This window comes from Ptiloglossa arizonensis, chromosome 12 (genome assembly GCF_051014685.1).
Source record: "Ptiloglossa arizonensis isolate GNS036 chromosome 12, iyPtiAriz1_principal, whole genome shotgun sequence".
Taxonomy (NCBI): domain Eukaryota; kingdom Metazoa; phylum Arthropoda; class Insecta; order Hymenoptera; family Colletidae; genus Ptiloglossa; species Ptiloglossa arizonensis.
In genome coordinates this window covers 4402086-4425621 of record NC_135059.1, presented here as the reverse complement: position 1 = coordinate 4425621, position 23536 = coordinate 4402086, and the positions used below count along the sequence as shown (strand labels likewise).

The following is a 23536-nucleotide window of genomic DNA, read 5'->3' as shown; positions in this document are numbered from 1 at the left end:
TCCCGTTACACATCTTGCTCACTAATAAAAGAATTAAAATTACAATGACTAATCAACGACTTAGATACACTTTTGTCTTTCATTTAAGAGTTACAGAATAATTATGATTCTCACGAGAACACAATGGTTGGCATTTGTTGTTTCGTTAAAAACATTCTTTCCATCGCTATTTTAATACGTCCATAAGCAACGGTCTTAACGAGTTTATACGCTTTATTTAATTAATTAGATAATTAATGGATACCTTAATTATTGATCCTACACGTGTCCCCATATCTCGCGGTCCAGAAACCACGATCTTACATTGGTACAATCGAGGGAGAAAATTCTACATAATATTGAGGTTGAGTTTGTTCTTTCCCCCCCACCCCCACCCCTCTCTCTCTCGTTCATCTTTCTGCGTTTAAGGTACTCTGAGGATAATCGTTAATTTATAATACATTTGTACACAACTTATCCCTTAATCAATAATTATATCGATTTACCTACAACGTCTCCCGGGTATTCTCACATTCGAAAATACGTCCCTTTCTATCCCTTTGTCACGCACACGTTCGATTCACGCATTCGCTCCCTCGAGTCTCGACACCCTTCCATCCCTTCCTCTCTTTACAGTTACTAATCGCACGATCGTTGACGATCGTACGATTTATAAGACACATTCAAAAAGCCTGCCGTTTCGTCGAAACGCCATTGTAACATTCGAAAGCAGCGTTCAAATGAGCAGAAAGTGTGAAAAGTAACGATAAGATACAACGAAGTATACCCGATAAAGAATGAAACAAAAGGAGAAAGAAGAAACCAAAGAGATTCGACTGTTAGTCACGCATCGACGAAACAAAACAATTGAAAAGTTCGTTTTCTCTTAGCACTATGATCCCCGTATCGTCCGAATAAAACGATCGATTATTAATTTTCCATTTTTCCTGATAGCACTTTCGGTGTACTTTCGTGTATTTATTGATCATCCCCCTTACCCGTGAAATCTATTTCGTAGTACTTAGCTTATTTTTCGAGTCACCCCTTAAACGGCTACAACTCTTCGATTCGTACGATCTATATCCTTAGGCGAAGGTAACGAGTCTCTTTTCAATACTCTTTCATCGAGTATTAAAATATTTAATAATAAACGTGATTAGTCGAGGATAACCTTAAAAACGGCGTCTTTTTCTCTTTTAATTAGTAGTTTGAGGAGCCCCCTGCCCCGCGACACGCGTTAATGTAATAATTCTCTGTTTAAATTGTTTATTACGCTTATTTATCTATCTACCCGTCTGTCTTTCTTATTTGTTACATTAGCTGCAAGCCCGTCCCCGTTTTACTTTTATACCCCCATTTGCTCTCATTCTCGCTGACGATTCGTCCTCATTCGTTCTTCCATTCTCTTCTTTACGCGGATCGCCGATTAAATTGTCTCTCTCGTTCCCTGTTTCGCTCACTCTTGCTCTCTTACACGCTCTTTCCTTTCTGCCCACCTCCTCTCTCACTCTCTCTCTTGTTCACTCTCTCTCTCTCTCTCTCTCTCGCTTCTCCGTCTCCCTCACTGTTGATTGATTTAATTAAACGCTACGCGGTCTCCTCACGAACTTAAGCTTACGCTGATAACGCGCTCGCTGCTCTGTAGCCTCGAGAAGCTGTAGATATAAACATTTATCCGGGAAGAATAGCAAAGCCATTGCTCGTAATCCGTGATCGTTAATTAATTAATTACCATATAAAATAATAACAACAACGGTACAGTTCCTCGTTTAAGTGATACTAGTCGTAAATAGTAGTAAGTAGTTTGATAAGTCGTAGCAGTACTTTGACACTTTTTTTTTCTTTAATCTTTAATAGTTCCTCTCCCTTTGTTATTTTCTTTTGCCCCTTCCTCGGGTTTTATAACCCTAAACCAAAAGTGACACGGCAATATTTCCAAATCGGCGTTCTATTCGCAGAAGAAAAAGCAGAAACGCGTTTAGATGCGGCTCAAGGTACACTGGATTTATCGTATTTTTTTTTCTGTTTTTTTTTTTTCTTTTCTTATCGTTTTCGTGTGAATCCACGGCAGACGCCTATCATCGATTACTCATCGGAGAACCTCGATTAAAGTGAATTTATCTTACGCACTTCTCGCTTAATCTGATTTCCTTAAAAAGAGCAACGGTCGTTGGACGTATTTTGCTCAGCGTAATGTACTGTAACAATTAAATAAGCTAAGAGTACCGTTTAAACGCGAAATTATAACTTACCATAGGATCGATTTACAATACAACGTATGCTGTACAATTTGTCTATTGCGTCTCTATGTACGCGCGTGTGTGTGTAAGGTTTTTTTTTTTTCTTTCATGTTTTTGACCGAGAGCGTCAGTCTTATTAGGACCGTTTCAAGGGACTCGACATCATCTTGGAATGAGCAAATTCTTCTCAGCCTTTTTGAACGACTATTTCGCACCCTTAATTCAGTCGTGGTTCGGGATAATTACATCGAACTAATTTAAAAGTAAGATATCTTAGCAAATAAAATTAAGGAATCTTAACACGGTTTATAGTTATCGAAAATTCATTCCAACCACTAACCGACCCTGATTTTTCGTCGATTTTCGTTTTAATTGTACGCGACCTCTTTTATCTCTATGCCATTGTTCTACGTACTTATATGATAGATGCACATCGAAACATTAAATATTACACGTTAAAGTACAAACAGTTATCTATGATAAAGATTAGGTGCATGCGCATACAGGACTCGTAAATACGATACAGAGCGTTTCGTTATCGGTGCGCACGTGTAACTCGCGGGGGGGTGAATTCGGCGCATCAAAATAATAAGAGTTTAATTTTGAATCGCGAGCTATTTGTTAAAAATAAAGTCGGACAGGATCCATGTTTCGCTAATGTTTGTTGTCTCATTTTGCAGCGATGAATTCACCCCCACAGAGTTGTACCTTTCAACAACGATACATCCTCTGTATATCGTGTCTTCCGAATCTCGTTTCTTTTTCTTTTTTTTTTCCTTTCTGGTCGTCGTGTATGCCGATTTAGTCGAACAGTGTATAAGGTATAGGCATATGTATACGTGCGCGCGCGCGCGCGCGCGTGTGTGCTTGCGTGCGTGTCTGTGTGTCTGTGTGTGCGCGCGTGCGCGCGTGTGTACACATACATACATACATACATACATACACACACAGCGCGCGCCTCTAATAAGAATAAAATGATTTATAATTGAGTTTATCGCAAGCGAACACTTGTGAACACATCCCTCGTACTCTATTCTTCCTTCGTTCGCGATGTTTTTTTTAATAGTGTCCACACCAAGCAATAAGAAGAAAGAAAGAAAAAAGAAAAGAAAACACAAAGAAAAAAGAAGAAAAAAAAACAAAGAAGAGAACGAAAACGTTTTCGTGGTCGTCACATTTGCATTTCGAGTCTCGAACAATCGAAATCTTCGGCAGAGTCGCGCGAATGTCGCGTTCGTCGCGGCAACATTCGTCGTCACGTTTTAAATGCAAGGGCGAGAACTTATACATTCCGACGAATCGATCAGTTTAATGGAAAGATTATGCTGCTGCGTCCACGCGTACAACCTGAAAACGGTCACTCGTTTTATAATTCGGCAATTAACCATTACTTTAAATCCCTTATTTAATTAATATCCGTTAGTAACGATCTAATAAGTTTTGTATCTCTCTGATCTGGACGTACCGTCTAAATATTAACCAGTAAATTCTATACAAAGAGTAAAAGTATCGATTTAAGGCTCGTTTATGGTTCTTTCTTACCCAGAAATCTTATTTCCCCCCCATCTGCCCGCTACCTTTCTTTGCAACCCATCATCTTTCAAACCCCTTCGTTTCAGTCGCTTGCTACATTTGTATTTCTGCCCGTCTCCGATATCTCTAGGAATTACAATTACAATTAACTAGTTACTTAATTTAAAAACGTTTCTTTTGGGTCCCGAATTGCTTACTGTCTGACTTACTTAAGAGAACGGTCTAAAACGTGAGCTACTATAGGATTCTCTCGGTCGCTGTTTTAAACAATTTTTCACTGCGCGAACGTCCGGTGTAAATCATGCTCTAAAAATTGGGTGGGCGGAGGGGGCAAGAGGAATTTTCTTAATCGATTAAAATCTCAGTCTGAAACGTCCGTCTTGATTCCGAACCCGTAACGTCGGTCTCTCAGACGACGCGCAAACCATTGGTCGTATTTCGTTCGCGTTCGCGTTCGTGACTGTAACATCGTTAAAAGAGAAGAAACGGACAGAGCAACGTATCCACAAAAGCACACGTGATCTGAGAAATGGACGTTAAACGTCGAATTTCCGACCGACAAAGAACGTTCGATCGTACAAAATAGCTAGGCTAATGAATTTCTTTTGATTTGTCGTGTAACCCACGGTCGCAGAAGTAGAAAGAGGCGTTTGCTGTCGATTGTATGCGAACGCGTCTGTACCTGTACTTAACTATATCATATACTGCGTGAAAACTCGTAAGCGTTACCCCTTAGCGGTTAATCTTTACCATTAGAGGAATAATACCGTAAGTTATTATGTAATACGTAAATACAACGTAACGCATGTTTATATATACATTACAACACTAACAACAATATTATTACAACCGCGGGAAAAGTAGATTCGTCGTCGACGATGATCGATATCAGCTAACGAGCGAAGGACTTATTACGAAAGGACCGACGTTTTAGGAACAAAGAAGAAGCAGCTGCCGCCTCGTCGAGAACCACTGTGTATAATAATCGTTAATTACAATGAGGTGTATATATATATATATATGTATTTATATATATTCGAGAACTGCTTACGAACAATTTAAAAAACAGCTGTCGCGCGTGTTGGTTTCCTCTCCCTTGATCGCGTTCCTTTTGTCTCTCTTTCTCTTTTTTCTTTTAATTCTAAGTGTACCCTAACAGATGCCTGCGAGTAAATCGAATCCAAAAAGTGGTAGATTTAAAAAATTTCTAGCGGAAATTGCCCCGTTCTTTCCCCATTTCGTTTCGATCGTGGCGCTGTCTCTCGTCCGCGCGTCCCAAGAACAAAAAAAGAAAAAGAAAAAAAAAAACAAACTCGTGGCTTGAAATTCTCTCGCGTAACAACTCGGCTCATTGACACGATATTTGTACGATTTGTTCTCTCGTCCCTCGAAATTGATCGCGTCGTTTCTACGGGGATAGTGAACGCGTTCACGTTACGGACAAACGCGACGATCGCGCGAGTTTCGCGTCACGCGGCTGCAAATGTGACGACGTCCGTGATGCGGTCTGTGGTGTATGTCCTTTCTCTTTCTCTCCCTGCGTGTGAATATATATGTGTCTGTATATGTGTGTGTGTTTTTTCCACGAGATATCGTCCTGCGAGTTCACGAATCCCTCGAACACGTAATTCCTGGTATATAGATCAGCGAAGCGAGAAAAGTGGAAATTACTATTATCAGCGATGCATTTAACAACAATTAATCGAAAGTTCTAACGTAATGTGACAATAAACTGCAATGATAAATCGTCTGTGATAATAATAAGGAAAGTAGTAGAGCGATAGCAATAGCGATGATATCTACCATAGAAAATACAGCGACAGCGGTGAATAAATAACAGAAGTAGCAGCATTTTAATACAGCGATTTGCGATTAACCCGCGCGCTAGTATACGTATGTAGCATTTGCCCAATTTTGCTTCTCAATGGTCTCTACTTTTTGAACAGGATCTCGCGCGTGTGTACGTACACGTGTACACGTAATCTCGAGTACCGTATTTATACGAAAAACAGATAACGATTCGGTGAATAATTGAAACCCGACGTATTACGGTTAATCAAACGATGTGTTGTACCATCATTAAACGTGTCATTCAGGGAGGTACGATTACGCTCGGTCTTCAAGTAAAAATGTATCGAATCAACTAAAGCCTAAGCTATTGTTAAAAATCGACGCGCGCGCGCGATCCGTTAAACGTACCTATACAGTAAACGTAAATGTTTCGTTTTAAAGGCGCGCGTTTTGTTCGATTATCAACGTGTATAATAGGATCGTGCTACCTTCTTCTTAATCTGTAGAATTAATCGATTACCATCTTACATTCGTGCACTTTCTTTCACTCTCTCCCTACTGAACTCGGTTCCTTTCATCTCCACCGTCAACTTTCCCTCCCTTTTTTGTTTCCACTTATTCCCAAGTAACGTCATCGCCTTACGACGAATTTATTTCGTAACAAATTATCGATCTTCCTAAGCAAACTAATCGTTTTTGCTCCGATATTCATATCGCCCTCTGCCAACTTTTCTGAGCGTTTCGCGCATTTTCAACTTTTACATCCCCTCCCCTCCCCCTCCTCACAACCACCACAACTATCGCTCTCTCTCTCTCTCGTACTACTCAATAAAGAAAAAAAAACGGAAAAAAGTGTGTGTGTGTGTGTGTGTGTGTATGTGGGTGGGTGGATGTGTGTGTATGTCTGTGAATGCGTGCGTGCGTGCGCGTGTATTATACACATACGTACATATGTCGACATATACGTGTGCACGAATGGTCGTGCATGGAAAATGTACGTACCTTTAAAAAAAAAAAAAAAAATAAATAAAATAAAATAATAATAACGTACGCCCCTAAATCGATATATTGTCTCCTTCTGCTTTTTAAAGGTATACATTTACACGAGCAGACATACGAGTGCGTGTACATACATATATGTTGCAATGAATAATACAGATACATGATAGAATAGCATGTAAACATGTGTTTCTCTCTCAACATCTCTCTCTCTGTGTGTAATAATAATAGTAATAATAATAATAATAATAATAATCATAATAATAATAATAATAATAATAATATTAATAATAATAATCATAATCATAATCATCGTTACTATCAGTTAACGCGCATAATATTATAATGTTCATCGCGACAACACTCTCTCTCTCTCTTTCTCTCTCTTCCTCACTTTCGTTATCTCTCTGTAAATATTTCTATTTCGCTCTGAATTTCGCTCACGATTATTACTCCTACTTATTAATCCTTTCCCTTCCTCCTTCTCACTTTATCCTGTCTTGTATCTTTTTTTTTTCAGCTTGTTTCTCGCTGCCTCTCTTGCGCTGTCTTTCTCTTTCTCTTTCTCTTTCTCTCCCACTCTCTCTCTCTCGCGCGCGCTCTCTCTCTCTCTCTCTCTCTCTCGCTCTCTCTCTTGACTCTACATCTTTATCTCGACTGTTCCTTAAGGAGAACCTTAAGGGCAGAGGCAATGCGCTTTGGCCTGGTACACGGTTTACTGGTACTGTGCTGACAATGGGATGTTCGACTTTATCCGATTCGAATCTGAAAAATTTCCTTGGAAAATTCTCTCCTTTTGATCTCATCTTCTCTTTCGCATAGGATTTTTCGGGTTCGTCGAAAAATTCAGCTTCGTGGCTCGTTAATTATCTTCGGAAAGTCGGACACCCCTCTCGGTACAGAGTTTGTTTTTTTTTTTTATTTCCTCTATAGTCTGGGGCACTGGGAATAAGATGGACAGAAAGCGTGCGAGCGTAAAGATCCTTAAATGTATCCCTTATTTCTGAGGTAAAACACGACGAACGTGGATACGTTTTCGCAGCTTCGATGTCGCATTGGCCAGACCGATTTCTTTCCCGTTCTCGGTCCACACGGCTGATGCGACCGAATCTCATCAACGCATTATTGTATCGTTTTCTTTTCATTTTAGTATGTACTCTTGTTCCGCGTTAACTATCGTTCCACTATAATATTCTAATCGTTCGGCTCGTAGGGGGGCACGATCTTACCAATGTAATGCTAAACGTTACAAGTATACAGGTCATGTTATTACAGTTAACAATTTCATTTATTATCGTTACAATCGTCGACTATATTTTCCCATTACGTTTATTTACCTTATATTTCACACTAAAATATGATAAAAAGTAGATCGATCGATTTCTCGACTCGTTTCGATGCGAGACAAAGCATTCCAAACTGTAGGAATTCCATTCACTAAAGCGCGAAAAATCGTATTACATTTTTCTCTTTTCATCATTTTCCTCGGTCGTTCTCGAGCGAAATGAAGACAGCGGCTTGCACGTAACGCTTCGCGACCAACGTCCACCGTTACAGTCATCGTAAGGAACTTTCCTTTCAAGTCGAGGAACAGCGTGTCATATGGAGATAAGCATCTACAATATCGTTGCTTTTATCAGATAAAAACATAACGTATTACGTTTGCAGGCACTGCAGCTTATATTTATTGTTTCACAGAGATTGTGTATACTACAGTAATCTAATAACGTACTCAGCGATTTGCAAAGAAAACTCCTTGTGTTCACGGGGACGGTGACCGTCGTTCGCAAAATGTTAACACCTTTCCCGTTCAAATTGAATCGTTTATTGTTTCTTTATGTATCTCTAGTTTTCCGACGGCTCTCGAGTAGCATCCCGCGAAGTAAAGTCTTTCATTATGTTCGCCTGTTCTATATTCGATCGTTCCTTCGATCCGCTAATGCACTCACGGTTTCGTCAAGAACCTCTAATTTCTCTCCCCATTGCATTCACCCTCCGTCCCATCCTTTAGTCTCTGAATATGAAAAGCATTTAATGCGTTGTGAAGTGAAATGATGCGACGTGACGTGACGTGATCGTGGTTTCGTGTGTGTATGTGTGGGTGTATGGGTGTGTGTGTGTCTGTGTGTTGATTTTCTTCTGTCCGCACATGTCGTTAAATAGTTTAGGTATAATAAACCCTCTACGTCGATATAAGTTCTCTTTCTCTGACACTTATAGCAGGGCACTTAACATAAATGTACATTTAGAATTTTCTCTCTTATGTAAAACTCACTTGTATGTGTCTGTCTGTTGTGTACGTTTCCCCTTTGCTACTATAAAAATCTTTTATTATTTTCTTCTTCCATCACGACAACACGATTACATTGTCCTTTTTAATTAGAATTTAATTCCTTAATTGCTTCTATGTAAACGTAATTTAGAATATCTTCGGTGTGTGTGCTTGTGTATGCGTGTCTTCAGTGTTTACGTCTCTATATGCGTATTACATATATGACACACATTCCCCCCTTCTTATTATTAAAATCTCTTGTCTGAAATCGTGTGTATCTTTTTCCATAATTTCGTATCATTTTACCAGTACTGCAACCAACGACGTTACGTGTATGTGTGTGTGTGTGTACACATACATACTTACATACAAACGTACATACGTACGTACATACATACATACATACATACATACATACATACATACATACATAAACACGCGCGCACACACACACACGTATTCTCTCTCTCTCTCCCCCTCCCTCTCTTCACACACTCCCACTAATTGTTGTTGAACTTTATTGCGATCAAACAAGTGTCGCGACATTAATTTTTTGCTTGTTCTGCCTGACGATAATAAAGATACTTTGCAACAGCTCGAGAAGTTAAAAATTCTGGGGCCGTTAATCGAACACAAGGAAACCGATGACAGACGAAGAATTGGCTCAGGCAGTGGTATGTACTTATTCACCGATGGGAATTTGTGCTTCGATCGAGTAAACTATTGATTTTTTTAAACGTTAAAACTACATTCCGTCCGACAAAGGTCTGTCCCGAACGTTATTCCTTACACCTTGTAAAAATGCCCACGAAAAATGATTCGTGTTTCTATGTCGAGATCCGCGACAAACATTTTCTATCGTGCTTCGACGCTGCCATCTCGCCACTTTAACAACAAACAAGAGGGAAAACATGAATGTCGAATGATCAATTGAAAATTAATAATAAGCATGTAAAAAATGCAATGGCCAATACGTCGTTGTGGTACCAACTAATTACATTAATATCCATTAAAGATACGATAAAACTCATTGATAAAAAACGGTTTCTCGTTATAGATTACAATATGAGTAGTAAGTATTTAAGTATAATTATTTAATTATATGACCAGTCTTCAGTGAGCGGGACGTCAAGTATGCGTTAACGTTAAAAACAGACATGTAACGCCCCCGGAATTATAATATATTTATCGTTTTTTCCTTGCTTTAAATATTGAACGCTTAACTTTTTCCTCTTCGCGAACGTAACGTATGCATATCCGTAAAATTAAAAGGTTCAACATGCGTGCACTACCTAATTAAATTAAAGACGAAAGTGGATATCTAAATATAAATTACGTCATCGAGAAATTCGTTCGGTGTAAAGTAGAAAAGAAAATAGAAACAAAAGCGCAAACGGACGATGATTAAGAGAAGATTAAGTTACGAAATGCATGAAGAAATGGGTAAACGGTATAGTAACGTACGGAAAAAGATCGAAGAATGAATTTAATCCTATGACTGTGAACAAAGATGAAAAATATTAAAATACGTAAACATATAAAAAGTTACCTCTATCTTGTTTGTAAAGTCAAAAATTTTTTACCCTCCACGTTGCGAGTGTCTTAAGATAATAATGAAAAAATTAATCTAACAGCTGTCTGGAGTTTTCAATACTTAAGTCTTAATGTACAAATAAAGTGGTCTCAGTCCTACAAATCGACAATAAATATTAAACGGTAAAATCCATGCTCTCTAATACACGATGTAGCCCAAGATCGACAGTCTTCTCTCGCCCGAAAAACAATAAGGAAAACAAATATATCGGCCTAAAAGCGTATACGTATAATGACTCACGGAAAATGTAGCAATAGGTGAACCTAGCGAGGGAGAACTTACAAAACGAAAAAAGGCAGGGGAAAAATAGAAACGAGGAAAACAGACATTAACAACCCTGAGAGCAAGCCGCAGTTCGCGAGTTCGCGAATACGACAGGTAGTAACAACGGCTAGAATCAAAGTATATTTCCCTATTTGCTACGTATTTACGTTAATTAGATGCATTATCTCTGTATTGAAAAATACTAATAATATTGCGTTAAATATAAATATATTATCTGTTATAATTATTTAATCGTCAATTATTTCCTGTCATCATTTTGTGTGTCTGTGTGTGTGTTTTTCAAATCCATTGCTACCACTTTCGCTCGTTACTTCGATACTATATACTTCCAACCGTACCCTAAAATATACGTATGTACACGGTGCGGCAAGGCAGCCATTTTTCTAACTTTATATCATTTCTTTTCCCATTACTTTTTACTTCGTTCCGCGCTAGAGTAAATTTAAAAATCCCTCTGAGACTCGTTAAATATAATATAAATTAATTTATCTCGCTTACCGATTTCAACAAACCCATTAATTATCGTTAACGCGTCTATAAAACAAATGTATTAATAATCACTCCCTCCCAACGCTTTGCATACACTTAAAAATCTTTAAATTTATCATACGCTTTAACTTTATTTAAAAATTGATAATATAGTAGTAAGGAATACAATTATTGTAGTTAGTTAGTAATAACTATAATCATAATCGATATACTAGTGGTTCTTGTTTACGTTCGTTTATTATATTACTTTATAAAATAAGTTCTGAAAAAACAGCCGTAGAGATAAAACTTCTTTTTTTTTTCTCTCTCTCTTTCTCAATCTATTAAATTTGCCGCTCTCTTTTTCTCTCGCTCTCTCTCTCTCTCTCTCTCTCTCTCTCGCTCACGCTCGCTCATCTTTCTCTCCCTCCTCGTTCTCCCACTCTCTCGCTCCTCTCAAGTAGGTATTAAATAACGTATTATTCGGAACAACCACAAAGTCACCGCTACTTTCTTCCCCTTTCACGTGTATCTATTCAATTTCTTAATTAATACACTATTATTCGGATGTTCAATGTAACCTGTGACCTATTTAAATTAATTTCTTTACTCCTTTTAATTCGTGTAAAACAGTGTACGTGTTAAATGTGTATATGTGAGAGTACGTACATATTACGTGTTCCGTGTAATTACCATAACAATTAGTGTAAAAATGGTTAATGTTTGATTGAGCTCCCTACTTGTCATCTCTTGTCTTCTCTTGTCTTTAGTTTAGTCAAGTAAACGTGTTATTGCGTTGATCCCAGAAGTTTCCACGAGTCGCGTTTGTTATGCTTTCTCTTCATCCCAGTGACTTTTACGTATCCCTGTTCTACAGCACTACACGAGACTGTTAACAAGAACTTCAACAAGGAATTACACCGAATTGAAACGCAAAATGGTATCGAACGGTTCAATGATTGTATGTACAGAATAAGTACAGCGTACAATTGGGAAATGTCAATCGATAGCGAAAACCTCGATCGCTTCTAGTTATCCGTTATATTTTAATGCGATGGAGACGACAATAAAAAGACAAACGAAACAGAAGGGACAAGTATAAATTTAACTTTCGTCGCGAGTTAAACTGCGTTTACGTTGCGAAAGGTTACCGAAATTTGACAAGAAAAAAGAATAATCGCTATGAAGAGACACTAATCGTATTGAGATCATAACGAGGAAGCTTACTCAAATTGCTGGATCCATTATTGTAGCCTACTAATTACCATGTGACATTGTAAAAAATTTAAAAATTACATTAGAGCGTAATACTTGCGATTTCTTATTGACAAAAGTAAGACACAACGCGACCCGCTCAGTAATAAACATGAGCACATTTGAGAGCATTCTTCCGAAATATTTCTTGTTTAGAACTATGGTAAATCCTACAGAGTAAATACAATTAAGTCATATATTTAATCAGGTAGACTTTTCAGATCGACGCCCCCCGCCGAGAAAAACCGCACACAAGTTTATACAAATACCCCTCCCTCCATCCTTAGATACCGTGATCTCATCTCTAATCATCTAAAATTTAAAAACACTTATAAGCATCATCGTACAATATTTGTAATTATCATAGACAGTAATAATAGTTGTGTAATAGTAGTGCAATCGTAGTAGTTGCAGTAGGAGCAGTCGCAACAGTAAATAGTGATAAATAGCTGTAAATAGTTTTATAATGGTAATAGTAGTATAATAGTAATAATTATTATAGAAGTCATAATAATAATAGTAACAATAATTGTAGCCTTAAACGTGCCTAATAATTAACTATTATAAATCCGAGGTAAAAAATAAACTAGTTTCCACATATTTGATGCAATACAGCCGTACAGAAACCCGTCTGACGGTTAAGAAGTTCTTATGATATAATTCTTTTACGTTCGTTTTTTATTTTAAAATTCATCGTCATCGTTCGCGTTTCCATTCTCGTCCTTTTCCTTTCGAACGCAATAAACTCCACGTATCAATTGGAAATGGAAAAGGACCAGACGAAACCAATTATAGAGAAAGTCAAAAGCGAAAGACAGTAGAAGAAAAAGGAGTAGACAATATGTCTAAGACAACTACTATAGTGATATGACGTGAAAAAGTAAATAAAGAAAGATGCGTAAGAAAACTGCACCCTGCTGTCAAAGAGTTATAGATTATACATACATCATATTAAAATGATCTATTTTTATTTTACACTATCTCTGTAGTTTAGGTATATGACCGTGGGACCACCTCACTTAATTATTTCATTAATTACTCGTTACGTTTTTCTTTTTTTTTTTTATCCTTCGGTTATCCAGCATAACAACTATTTAATAAATACGAGATCGTGGAGGGACGGGTGTCTCAAATGTGCAAGTCAAACGTTGACCTTCCACTGGAGACCATTAATAATATTAGAGTTCTTTTATTTATTATTCTTATTTTCAAATTACCGAAGAGTGTTTACTAAATGTATATAATAAGGAGGTGAACAAGCATCGAAATTTGTGCCATCCACTGAGAAGAAATTGTCAAACGAGATCTCATTCACCCCCGCGTAAATGCTGTTAAGTAATAATGATTCAGCATTCCTCGTTCTTTACACTCGCTTTTTACTGTTTTTACGTCACTTAATTCCAACTCGATCTAGTTTATTCTTATAATACTTCTATGTTCCGCTTCCTACCCTCTATCCCAGTGCCATACACAAAATTCGCTTGCACCATGGGTGTCTTAATCGTAAACTCTTGATCTGCCTTCGTTTTATGAGTTCTTTTCCTGTTTCTTTTTTTTTTTTTAGTACTTTTTTTTTATTTTATTTTATTTTTTTTTTTTTATTTTTTTTTTTTTACCTCTCTCTTGAAAAAGTATGATAGTTCTGTTCCTTTTGCTGTTTTCCAGTTTATTTCGATACCCGACAAGATCATGGGCCGTTCTCGCGAGCGATCAATGAAATCAATGTTTCGAGCAACCTAACACCCTCTTTTCCTTGACGCTTCCGTTTTACAAACTTGGGCAGATGCTGCCGTCTCTTCTCTCTTTTTAATGCCGAAAAAAGATATGTCGTAAAATATTATTGGATCAACTGAGAATACGACCGCTCGCGAACGACATGCTGGCTCGGCTGAGACATTCTTTGCGTGAAACGAACGATATAATTCAACACGACTAATAATATCAAATGTGGCAACAAAGAAATATTCCGGCTGCAATACTCCGAACCGACACAATTCTATGAGCGATATCCTAGATTCTATGAAAAAAAAAAGAAAATATTAATATCATCGAACTCTCTAAAGAAAACATACCGGACTCTCGAGCACCAAGACGTTCAACGATTCGAAACGAAAGTCTTTGCTTCCAATCTTTTTGAGCAAAATTACAAAGAATGTCCCAGACTCGGGCGCAGATTCACGATCGATATACAAGTTGCGTTTTCCCCGAATATGTAATAAGAAATAACCCACGAGCAAGGCCAAGCCATTCAGCGCATCTCTCCATCACGGATCAATTAAAATTGTCATGAGGTTTGCCACTCTTTGAAATCAAAGCCTTGCTGGGGTTTAGGGGCGCTGGCGGCATACCCACCTTGGTTACTTTCTCCTCCCTGATATGGACGCTGATAACCGGTGTCAGCGTAATTACCATATCCGGAGTACCCAGTATAATCCGGAGTCTTAGCTGAACTGCTACTGGACCCAGGTGCACCTGAACCGGTGGTCTGTCGTGAATACATGTCACCTGGAACATTGATTTTCAACGTGATATTATCTGCCCTTACCACTTACCGCGCCTCATTTATTCAGAAGCTGGAACTACTTTTCCGACAATGTGGTAGATACATTTTCGATACTTTTCGTCGTACGTATCGTTAAATATTAACTATGGTGAATCTATGACCGAAGAAAGGGTTCGAACAACACCTCGTTGCATGCATCGATAAACATCCGTGAACTCGTACGAAAGGGGAGAGAACAACTAATTCGCGTTCGTGAAATTCTAAGAAATGAAAAGTATCTAAAATATATCTAGATTTTTTTTATTTATTTACAAATACGCGTGCGTGCGTGTGCGTGTGTGAGTGTGTGTGTGTGTGTCAGTATGTGTGAGCGCGCGCGCGTGTGCGTGTACGTGTGTGTTTAAAATAGCGTAATTATATTTATACAAAATACTGAGACCAGTACATTTGGACTTGGATACTAAGCATATTCTGCTCCGTTTACTATTTGATAATCGTTAAGTATGCTCTGCGGACAATTACAAATGCAACTTACATAAAAGTAATTTCATAAAGGATTTCCAGGGAAGTAAAACTTATTACACAGAACAAGCAGAAAATAATACTGATCTCAGGGTTACCCAAAACGAATTGATGTCTCTTATTACTTCGAAACCGAGTTCTTCGCTGGCAAATCGATTTGGAGCGATCAAAGAATGAAAATATTGTTGGAAACTTGTGTTATCAAGAAGACATAAATTCGTCGCAAATTCTGCTGGTAGGCAATAAAGGAAATGAAAGGAGCGAGAGTAGGATTGCACTATCATACATTACTGTGAATCGATCGTTTTTAGAAAAATTTGAATCGTAACTGTTTTGCAATAACGTCTTAGAATGGAAGATACACGGACACATTTGAAAAATTAGTTCCAAATACCTACTCTATTTCTAATAGTGCCACGACAATAATCAACTAGTGGAAATATTCAAAAATGACTTGTTAAAGGGGTACTGGCCGGCTATTATTTCTAGGAGGTACTATTGAAAAAAAAATGAAAAAGAAAAACAACCAACGTAAGTAGAAAGAAAATACTTGTATTGGTTTACATAGGACGAAAAGGTGATCAGACATTTAACTTAAAAAAAAAAAAAAATAAAAAAATAAAAAAATAAAATCAAAAGTGAAATGACGGATGAATAAGTGCGAAATTCGAATGATTACTACATTTGCTAGCTAACAATCATAAGCATAAGAAGTATTCTAAGCGTAGCTCCAATCTGATGTTACGTTTTCTACATCTAAATATCGCAAATTTTCTCAGCTATATGAACCTCTTTCAATATCGAGTACATACTTGTATAATTCGTATGATCAAAAGTTACATGCTTTTGAAATTCTATACGCAACAAATCAAGCGTTAGATATACACGAAAATCAAAATCATCGGTTAATAAAGTAAATTGAAAAATCTGCAAGTATTGGAGGAGTTTGGAACCGCGCAGGATGTAACCTGTGGACAAATTCTATTTGGTCTAACAAAAAAAAAAAAAAACCAAAAAGAAAGGGGAAAAAAAAGAAAAAATGAATGTCGATTTACGATATACTTTAAAAAAAAAAAAACAAGTGCTTCGTTAACGTTCTCCCAACCCTTGTACGCGAAATGGCTTGTCTCTACCCCAAAATCCAAAAAGCCGATTACATTAGTATTTGTTAACAAACAGCGACATTAACGCGGTCACGTCCCAAGAGGATACGATACTTAGCGACAAACGTTTAACGACCGAAAATAAATCTCCAAGGGATTGGCTAAGGCTCGCTTTAACAAACTAAAGAGAAAAAAAAAAAAAAAAAATAAAGAAAATAGAAAACGAAACAGTAGATGTTTTGAGTTAGGCTCGATTAGATGAAACTGGAGCTGTATGATGCGAAAGGGTGGAAAGAGGAAAGACTTTGTTTGACTGAGCTTGAAGACTCACCCTGCGGGCCAGAGGGGTTCGAGTTGGAGTTGGGCTGCGAGGAGTTAGGCTGAGGGGGCTGAGGTGGTGGCTGGGTCCCAGGAGGTGGCCCATTCTGTGGCATGTTCCAGGAGTTCCAGGAACCCCCGGGCCCGCCCCCCGCAGCCCCGCCAGTACCCGCCGTGGGCCCGTAGCCCCCTGAAGCGGCCGCCGCCGGCCCACCTGCGATCATCAACCACACAAAACACGTGTCACCGACCACCGTCGTCTTCTGATGCTTTTTTTTGTTTGTTTGTTTGTTTTTTTTTTTTTTTTTTTTTTTTCAGGGCACATTTACACTGCTGCGACGTTGCTCTGTTACAGAACACGCGTGAAACCCTTAACACGGATCAACTTATAATTGGCCAACGATCGCAAGAGCACCAATTGCGCGCGAATTTATGATTCTCTGCGCGCTAATCGTGAACAACAACAATCGCGAGCGACTTGCGGTTGTTCCTGCAAGCGAGTTCGAAAGCAGATGATACGCATGATTCTACGTTGGGTGTTCGTTTCTCAAGGGGGTACGAGGGTACGAGAAGCGTAAACTCTAAAGCGGGCACAAACCCATTACTTATCTCTTGCGCTACTTGTGTTCACGACTTTAATGAATTCCTATCACTGATGTTTACCCGGTGATACAGCGAATCCCCGTTGTATGAAATTACATCGTACGTGTACAAACATTATCAAACATTTAATGATCACTAAACAGTTTGGACAATTTCGAGACTGCTGTCAGATTTGCACAAACGGATGGTTAAACTGTGTTCAGATTTTCTTTGGTGAAATTCGAGAAATTTTGAAGTCACAAATTTAAAATTGAAGGACACTTTTTCCGAGAAGGTCGCTATCGTGATGTGGTAGGTGTAACTCGTCTTTTGTAAATACGCAGGCCGATATTTCTCGTGCGATCCGATGTAGCTAATTGTCATCTGTAAGTGCATCAAGTGTATTCTGCACCGTTTGTTGAAACGCGCGGCTCGTCGTAGCAGTGTAAACGTACCCTAACTTGGTCAACCACTTCAGTGCCAAGCATGCACCGGTGAGCGGTGTTTTAATCGAATTATGATATTTTAAAAGGAATACTTTTTAAAACGCGAGCACGTGTGCCCACCGTTTTCCGGTGACAATTTCAAAACTGCTGGAAAAGATATGTGGACTTTAAGCAACAGACTCCAAAGCGTTTCAATCACTTTTGTACAATGTCTATCGCTAATAGTGAACTTACCTCTGAGTCTTCTCTTCTGAAATAATGTGGTGACAGTTTCTTCTGCAGAACAGTGAAGGTAAATTTATTGAATGGATATGTTTCTATGAATGTAAGTATTTTAATTCATAACACGCGTATAGAGCTTGCCCGCTCGTTGCAGTCTTGGCACTTAAATGGGTTAATTTTGCTTATGAAATGTTTTTTTTTTTTTTTCTAATCTTTTTAACGCTACTCGTTCAATGCCGTTCGGATTAACCCATTGGGCCGGTATTTGTTCCGCGATCGCCGTGGATAGAGTGTGACATTTAATTTTGCATATTGTTGCAGCATACGTTTGAAAAAGTTAAACATTAATTTCTTAATAACTATTAGAGACATAGGTCCAAAACTCAACCAACGATTAAATTAGGATATCAATATATTTATTAAAATTGAATATTACAAAAGAAAATCACGACTGACAATTACGTTAGAAATCTATATTTAAAAATGGATAAAAGTTCGCCTTTCTTTGTATAACTAGAAATACTTATATTTAAAAATTGTCAACAGTATAATACATTTTCAAACACTCGGGAACATGCAAGGGAACTAAGCAAATATTCGCATTCCCATGTAGTTTCGCTCCTAATTTTGTGTTTTGAGCACATCTGTGTTATTTGGACGAGTGGACGAAAACCAATGAATTCTTTAATAATTGAAAATGCAAGAAACAAACGACAACTCCGATAAAGATGGGCGATTATTATTGAAATAGGATAACAAAACATCGGAACCAGTAGGACTCGTGGTAGCGAGTGTAACATCGCAATCGTGCACCACGAGTCAAACTCGTTACTTCGGCCCAAAGGGTTAAACGTTCATGCTTGGCTCTCGATAGAAAATCAAGCACAAACTTTATAGATAAGATTATGAGGTCCAATGTTTCTAAAGTGTTTATTATATCGATTCAGACTCAGGGAAAAGGAAATTCTAACATAGAAAAATAAATACCACACAACAAATTTCAACTATAATTACATCTTAAGTTTGGAATAATGATTGAATTTCTCGTTTACGCAAATGGTAAAACAATACGTTACGTTTGCATCGTAATGAGATTGTACGTATTTAAGTATTGCATCGAAACGCAATTTGTAATAACATTGGAAACTGCACAATATTTAAAAAAATATATATACACATCGAGCGAATAATGAGCCCAAATTGACATAATTTGACATTCATTTGATATTTATGATGTCCTATTGTATTCTCTTTCCATAATATAACCTCCAGGGGGCATCGAAAAAAAAGTGATAATTAATCGTACATTATAGGTATTTGTTTTCTCATGTTCTTATCTTTCTCTTTCTTCTCCTAACATCTCCAAGGAGGATGGAGGGGGAGAGGACAGGATCAAAGTTATTGTTAATCTTTATAACTATGACCTTATCGTGTGTTGTCCTTAACGAATGCGTAAATGGTGTTGACATTGCCGAATGAATAGTCTTAAAATGAATTATCATTACAGCAGTGTTATGCGAATTAGAGAATCAACATTATCACCATTTTCAACTTATTGCAATTAAAACACTGTGTAACTTGATAGTTATAGGGTATAATTACCCTATTTCGCGGCAATTAAAATTACATTCGTAATTTTATCAATTACGTCCCGCGTATAATTTGAAAGCTACAATGAATTAAACTTGTTAAATTTGTAGCAAAGTAAAGGATAATTGAGCTCCAAGATTAAGACATACTTTATAGTTTCAAAAGTAAGATGTATCCATTGATATCATTTTATCCAATTCATAAGTTCGAATTTGAAAAAACAGTAACTAAGAATTAGAATAAATAGAGTCGGAATTTGCCTTAACAACTTACCATAACTTCCATAACCTTGTGTAGCTGCTGCAGACTGAACATTGTAACTGCTACTCCACTGGTGATGGGGCGGGGGTGGAATTTGCTGTTGCTGAGGTGGGCCAGGAGGTGCACCCCAACCCTGAGAGTTGTACTGAGTGGTATACCCAGCGTATCCACCAGTCTGAGGGCTGGTACCCCAACCCTGATACTGCTGCATCATGTTTCCCGGTGGTCCCATCGGACCACCCATCATAGGTCCACCCATTTGTCCATTTGGACCACCCATAGGCCCCATATTCCCAGCCATTCCCATCGGAGGTCCACCGGGTTGTGGTCCCCACTGACCCTGATGACTGTCGTTCATTTTATTAGAAGAATCTCGTGGCTCGGCACGTTTAATTTCAACCTGAAACAGGAAAGATAAAGAGGATCGTATTAAATGTCACGTTGCAATTTAATGCAACTTCTATCATTTTAACTACAAGAATTATGTAATAGGTCTCCAATTTTGATAGAACTAAAATAATCCCATTGTTGCCATAATAAATTTTCTTTTTTTATAAATATACAATTATCTAAGGTTTTAAAACTCGCCAAGTCTTACATAAATTCTAAATATATTCTAATTTTTATCTTTTATATAACGCATAATTTATGGTATTCTAAATCTTCATTTCTTTAAAACTGACACTTATATAATAGTAACTAAGCATACAGCCATTAAGCGTAACATAGTATGAAAAAATTGTGTAAAATAAAATAAGTACTATAACTAACATTAATATATACATATAAATATACATGTACGTATACATATACATGTACGTATACGTATACGTATACATATACATATGCATACATATATACATATATATATATGTATATCTCTATATATATATATATAAAAAGCTATGTGGTACATAATAATAAATTATTCTAACAGTCGTACTTATTATTATTTTACATTACAGTAATCTAATAATGTATATGCTAATGTGTAGGTATGCTATACCTGTTTTCCATTTAAGTTGACGAAATGCTCAGCTACGCACCGGTCCACAGCATCTTCATCCTCGAAGCTGAGAAAGCCAAATCCTGCCGTCCAAACGTGACAGTATATCAAAAATTGCCCCATACATTTATACAACAAATACATTCTTTCATGTAACCCAGACTCCTGAATTTTTATCCTCATATTATATACTATCAACGTTACAATTTATTTTTGTAAATTTTTATTTGTACAAACTGGTCCACTACATCTAATTACTTTCGTTGCACGAACGATAATAATAGTCATTAGTTCCAATTTAGTATATTTTTTGTAGTTTATATATAAAAGTTATTATAGGTAATTTTAATACCAATTAAAACATGCACCTTCTAAAATTTTTAAGTACTTATTATTACTATTCACCTTATATGTTTGTAAAGCTTAAAATACTTAATCTAACAAATGTATGATGGCTGTTTTAAAGAAGCTTTTTAACTGTATTTCTCTTCAGTTACAAGTGTTTAAATAAGTGTAACACAAATGAAAGTTATATGTTTAAAATTACATAATATTAAAATAATGGTTTTCAAAGGTACGGATTATACCAATAGACATTACACTCCTATTGTAGAAACTTCTAATCATGTTTAACGAAAACATTTATTAAATGATTAAATGGTTTTGAGTGCATGTTGTTTTAAACATTAATTGAACAAGAAAATCGATATTGTTAGAAAAATAAAACGAGCGAAAGAAAGTTTGGTCGAACTCGTCGAGCATACTAACTTCTTGAATGCAGCCACCAAATATGAATAAATATTCAAAGAAGAAAGAAATAGTCTGTCATCGTGAACATGGATATCTACTAAATGTTTATTCGTAAGGATACCAATGTAAGGCAAAAATTTTTGTATACTAAAAAGCCACTGAAATTATTAATATCCTAATTTATGTAAAGATATAGTAATTATAAACTGTAGACTAATATTTAAGATTAATTTTTTATACAATATATACTGGTTAAGGATAAGTATAATTAAATGAGATTATTATTCAATGGATAAGAAATAGATGGATAATACCTAATAAAGAATAGGATTTACAACGTATCTTACTAGTAACTTAACTTCGACTTAAGTTATGTACATTTAACTTATGTACTTAATAACCTATTCTTAATAAAACTTAGCCAAAATCACAATATGTATAAATACATTTAATGTAATTTAATATAACATAAAGTATCTTAATGTTCTTTAAGGTAAGACAAGGCGAATTATTAAGAGTAGCAAAGTAGGATAAGAACACTACATAAATAACTATGTATATTGTATATAAGTTTCAATCTCAGGATCTTAAAGTATTTCATAAATATATGTCAAAAACAAACAATATTAATTAAGAAGTCTATGAATAAGGATGTATTAATTATAATTATTATGGAGAAATAAGAGCAGGGTTGTTACAAAAAAGAAAAAATGGTAATCAAGCAGGGAAGTTCAATGTCCATTTATTATTGACTGGCTTAAGCATAGAAACATATTCACCTTTTAACTAATTACCCACTAGTTCTAATATTCATATTTAATCTTTACATTAATAACTGCAGAAAATTTTGATGTACTTTAAATGGGTGTGCTGCATTCAAGTCAGAATTTTTGATTCGAACAAAATATTATGTTTTACGCATGCTATACAATACATGCATACACGCATTATATTTTTATAATGCACATGATACATGCTACTTGCGTTAACATAGTATTAGGAAAAATTTATTTCAAAAATTCTGACTATATTCCTGGCCACGCAATAAATAAGATGACAAAAATAATCAATTTTAAATATTTACAAAGCATTGTCTTTCATAGCTTCCATAAGAGAAAAAATACAGATGTATACGAGTGTACAGAAAGACGTATAACATATTTTTTAACAAATTATTGTTCTATAATTAATAAACACACCAAAACGATTGCTATGGAAACTACTTCCAATAATGCCACTGTAAAAAAAAGTAATAACAATTTCTGTAATGCACTCACCCCTTGATTTCTTTTTCTCTTGGTCATACATAATGACAACTTCCATAACCTTGCCAAAGCGAGTAAAGAAGGACCTCAAGTCGGTCTCTGTCACGTTGCTCGGTAAACCCCCAAGGAAAACTTTTGGGAAACCGCCGCTACGCTTTGGCTTTTGTTGAGTGCGTGGATTGCAGGGTTTGGGATCGATCTGTGACACAAGAAACGAACAATACATTAAACTGCTTTGTCATTCCGTACACATTAAAATAATATTCCTATTGATTTTAAAAGCGATACTCACAGTGCGTCCATCAAGTTGATGAGGTCCATTCTGAAGAACCAAAGGAACATTAGCTGGATCGCTAAATGTTACAAATCCAAACCCACGACTGCGACCGGACTCACTGTTTTTCATAACAACACAGTCAATTACCTCGCCATAGCGGCCAAAGTAACGCTGAAGATTTTCTTGCGTCGTCTCCCAGGACAAACCGCCAACGAACAGCTTTCTATAACAAAAACAATTAAACAATTACAATTAACAGAAATACACAGACTGTAA

The 23536-nt window shown here is 36.8% G+C and overlaps 1 protein-coding gene across 11 annotated transcripts in view; it reads right to left on the bottom strand.

The window, feature by feature from the left end:
- Window positions 1-23536, bottom strand: part of Hrb27c (Heterogeneous nuclear ribonucleoprotein at 27C) — a 34740-nt gene that overhangs the window by 9992 nt on the left and 1212 nt on the right. For 8 of the 11 annotated variants that reach the window (XM_076323836.1, XM_076323831.1, XM_076323830.1 and 5 more), the window contains exons 2-7: window positions 23276-23483; window positions 22996-23182; window positions 20969-21051; window positions 19975-20362; window positions 16875-17075; window positions 14768-14920 (exon numbers count right to left, since the gene is read on the bottom strand). In XM_076323836.1, the coding sequence (XP_076179951.1) occupies window positions 14768-14920; window positions 16875-17075; window positions 19975-20362; window positions 20969-21051; window positions 22996-23182; window positions 23276-23483 (1220 nt within the window). Of the gene's footprint in view, window positions 1-1846; window positions 3567-11533; window positions 14218-14767; window positions 14921-16874; window positions 17076-19974; window positions 20363-20968; window positions 21052-22995; window positions 23183-23275; window positions 23484-23536 lie in introns of those variants that run through there. The other 3 variants (XM_076323832.1, XM_076323834.1, XM_076323835.1) reach the window with 3 other exon arrangements.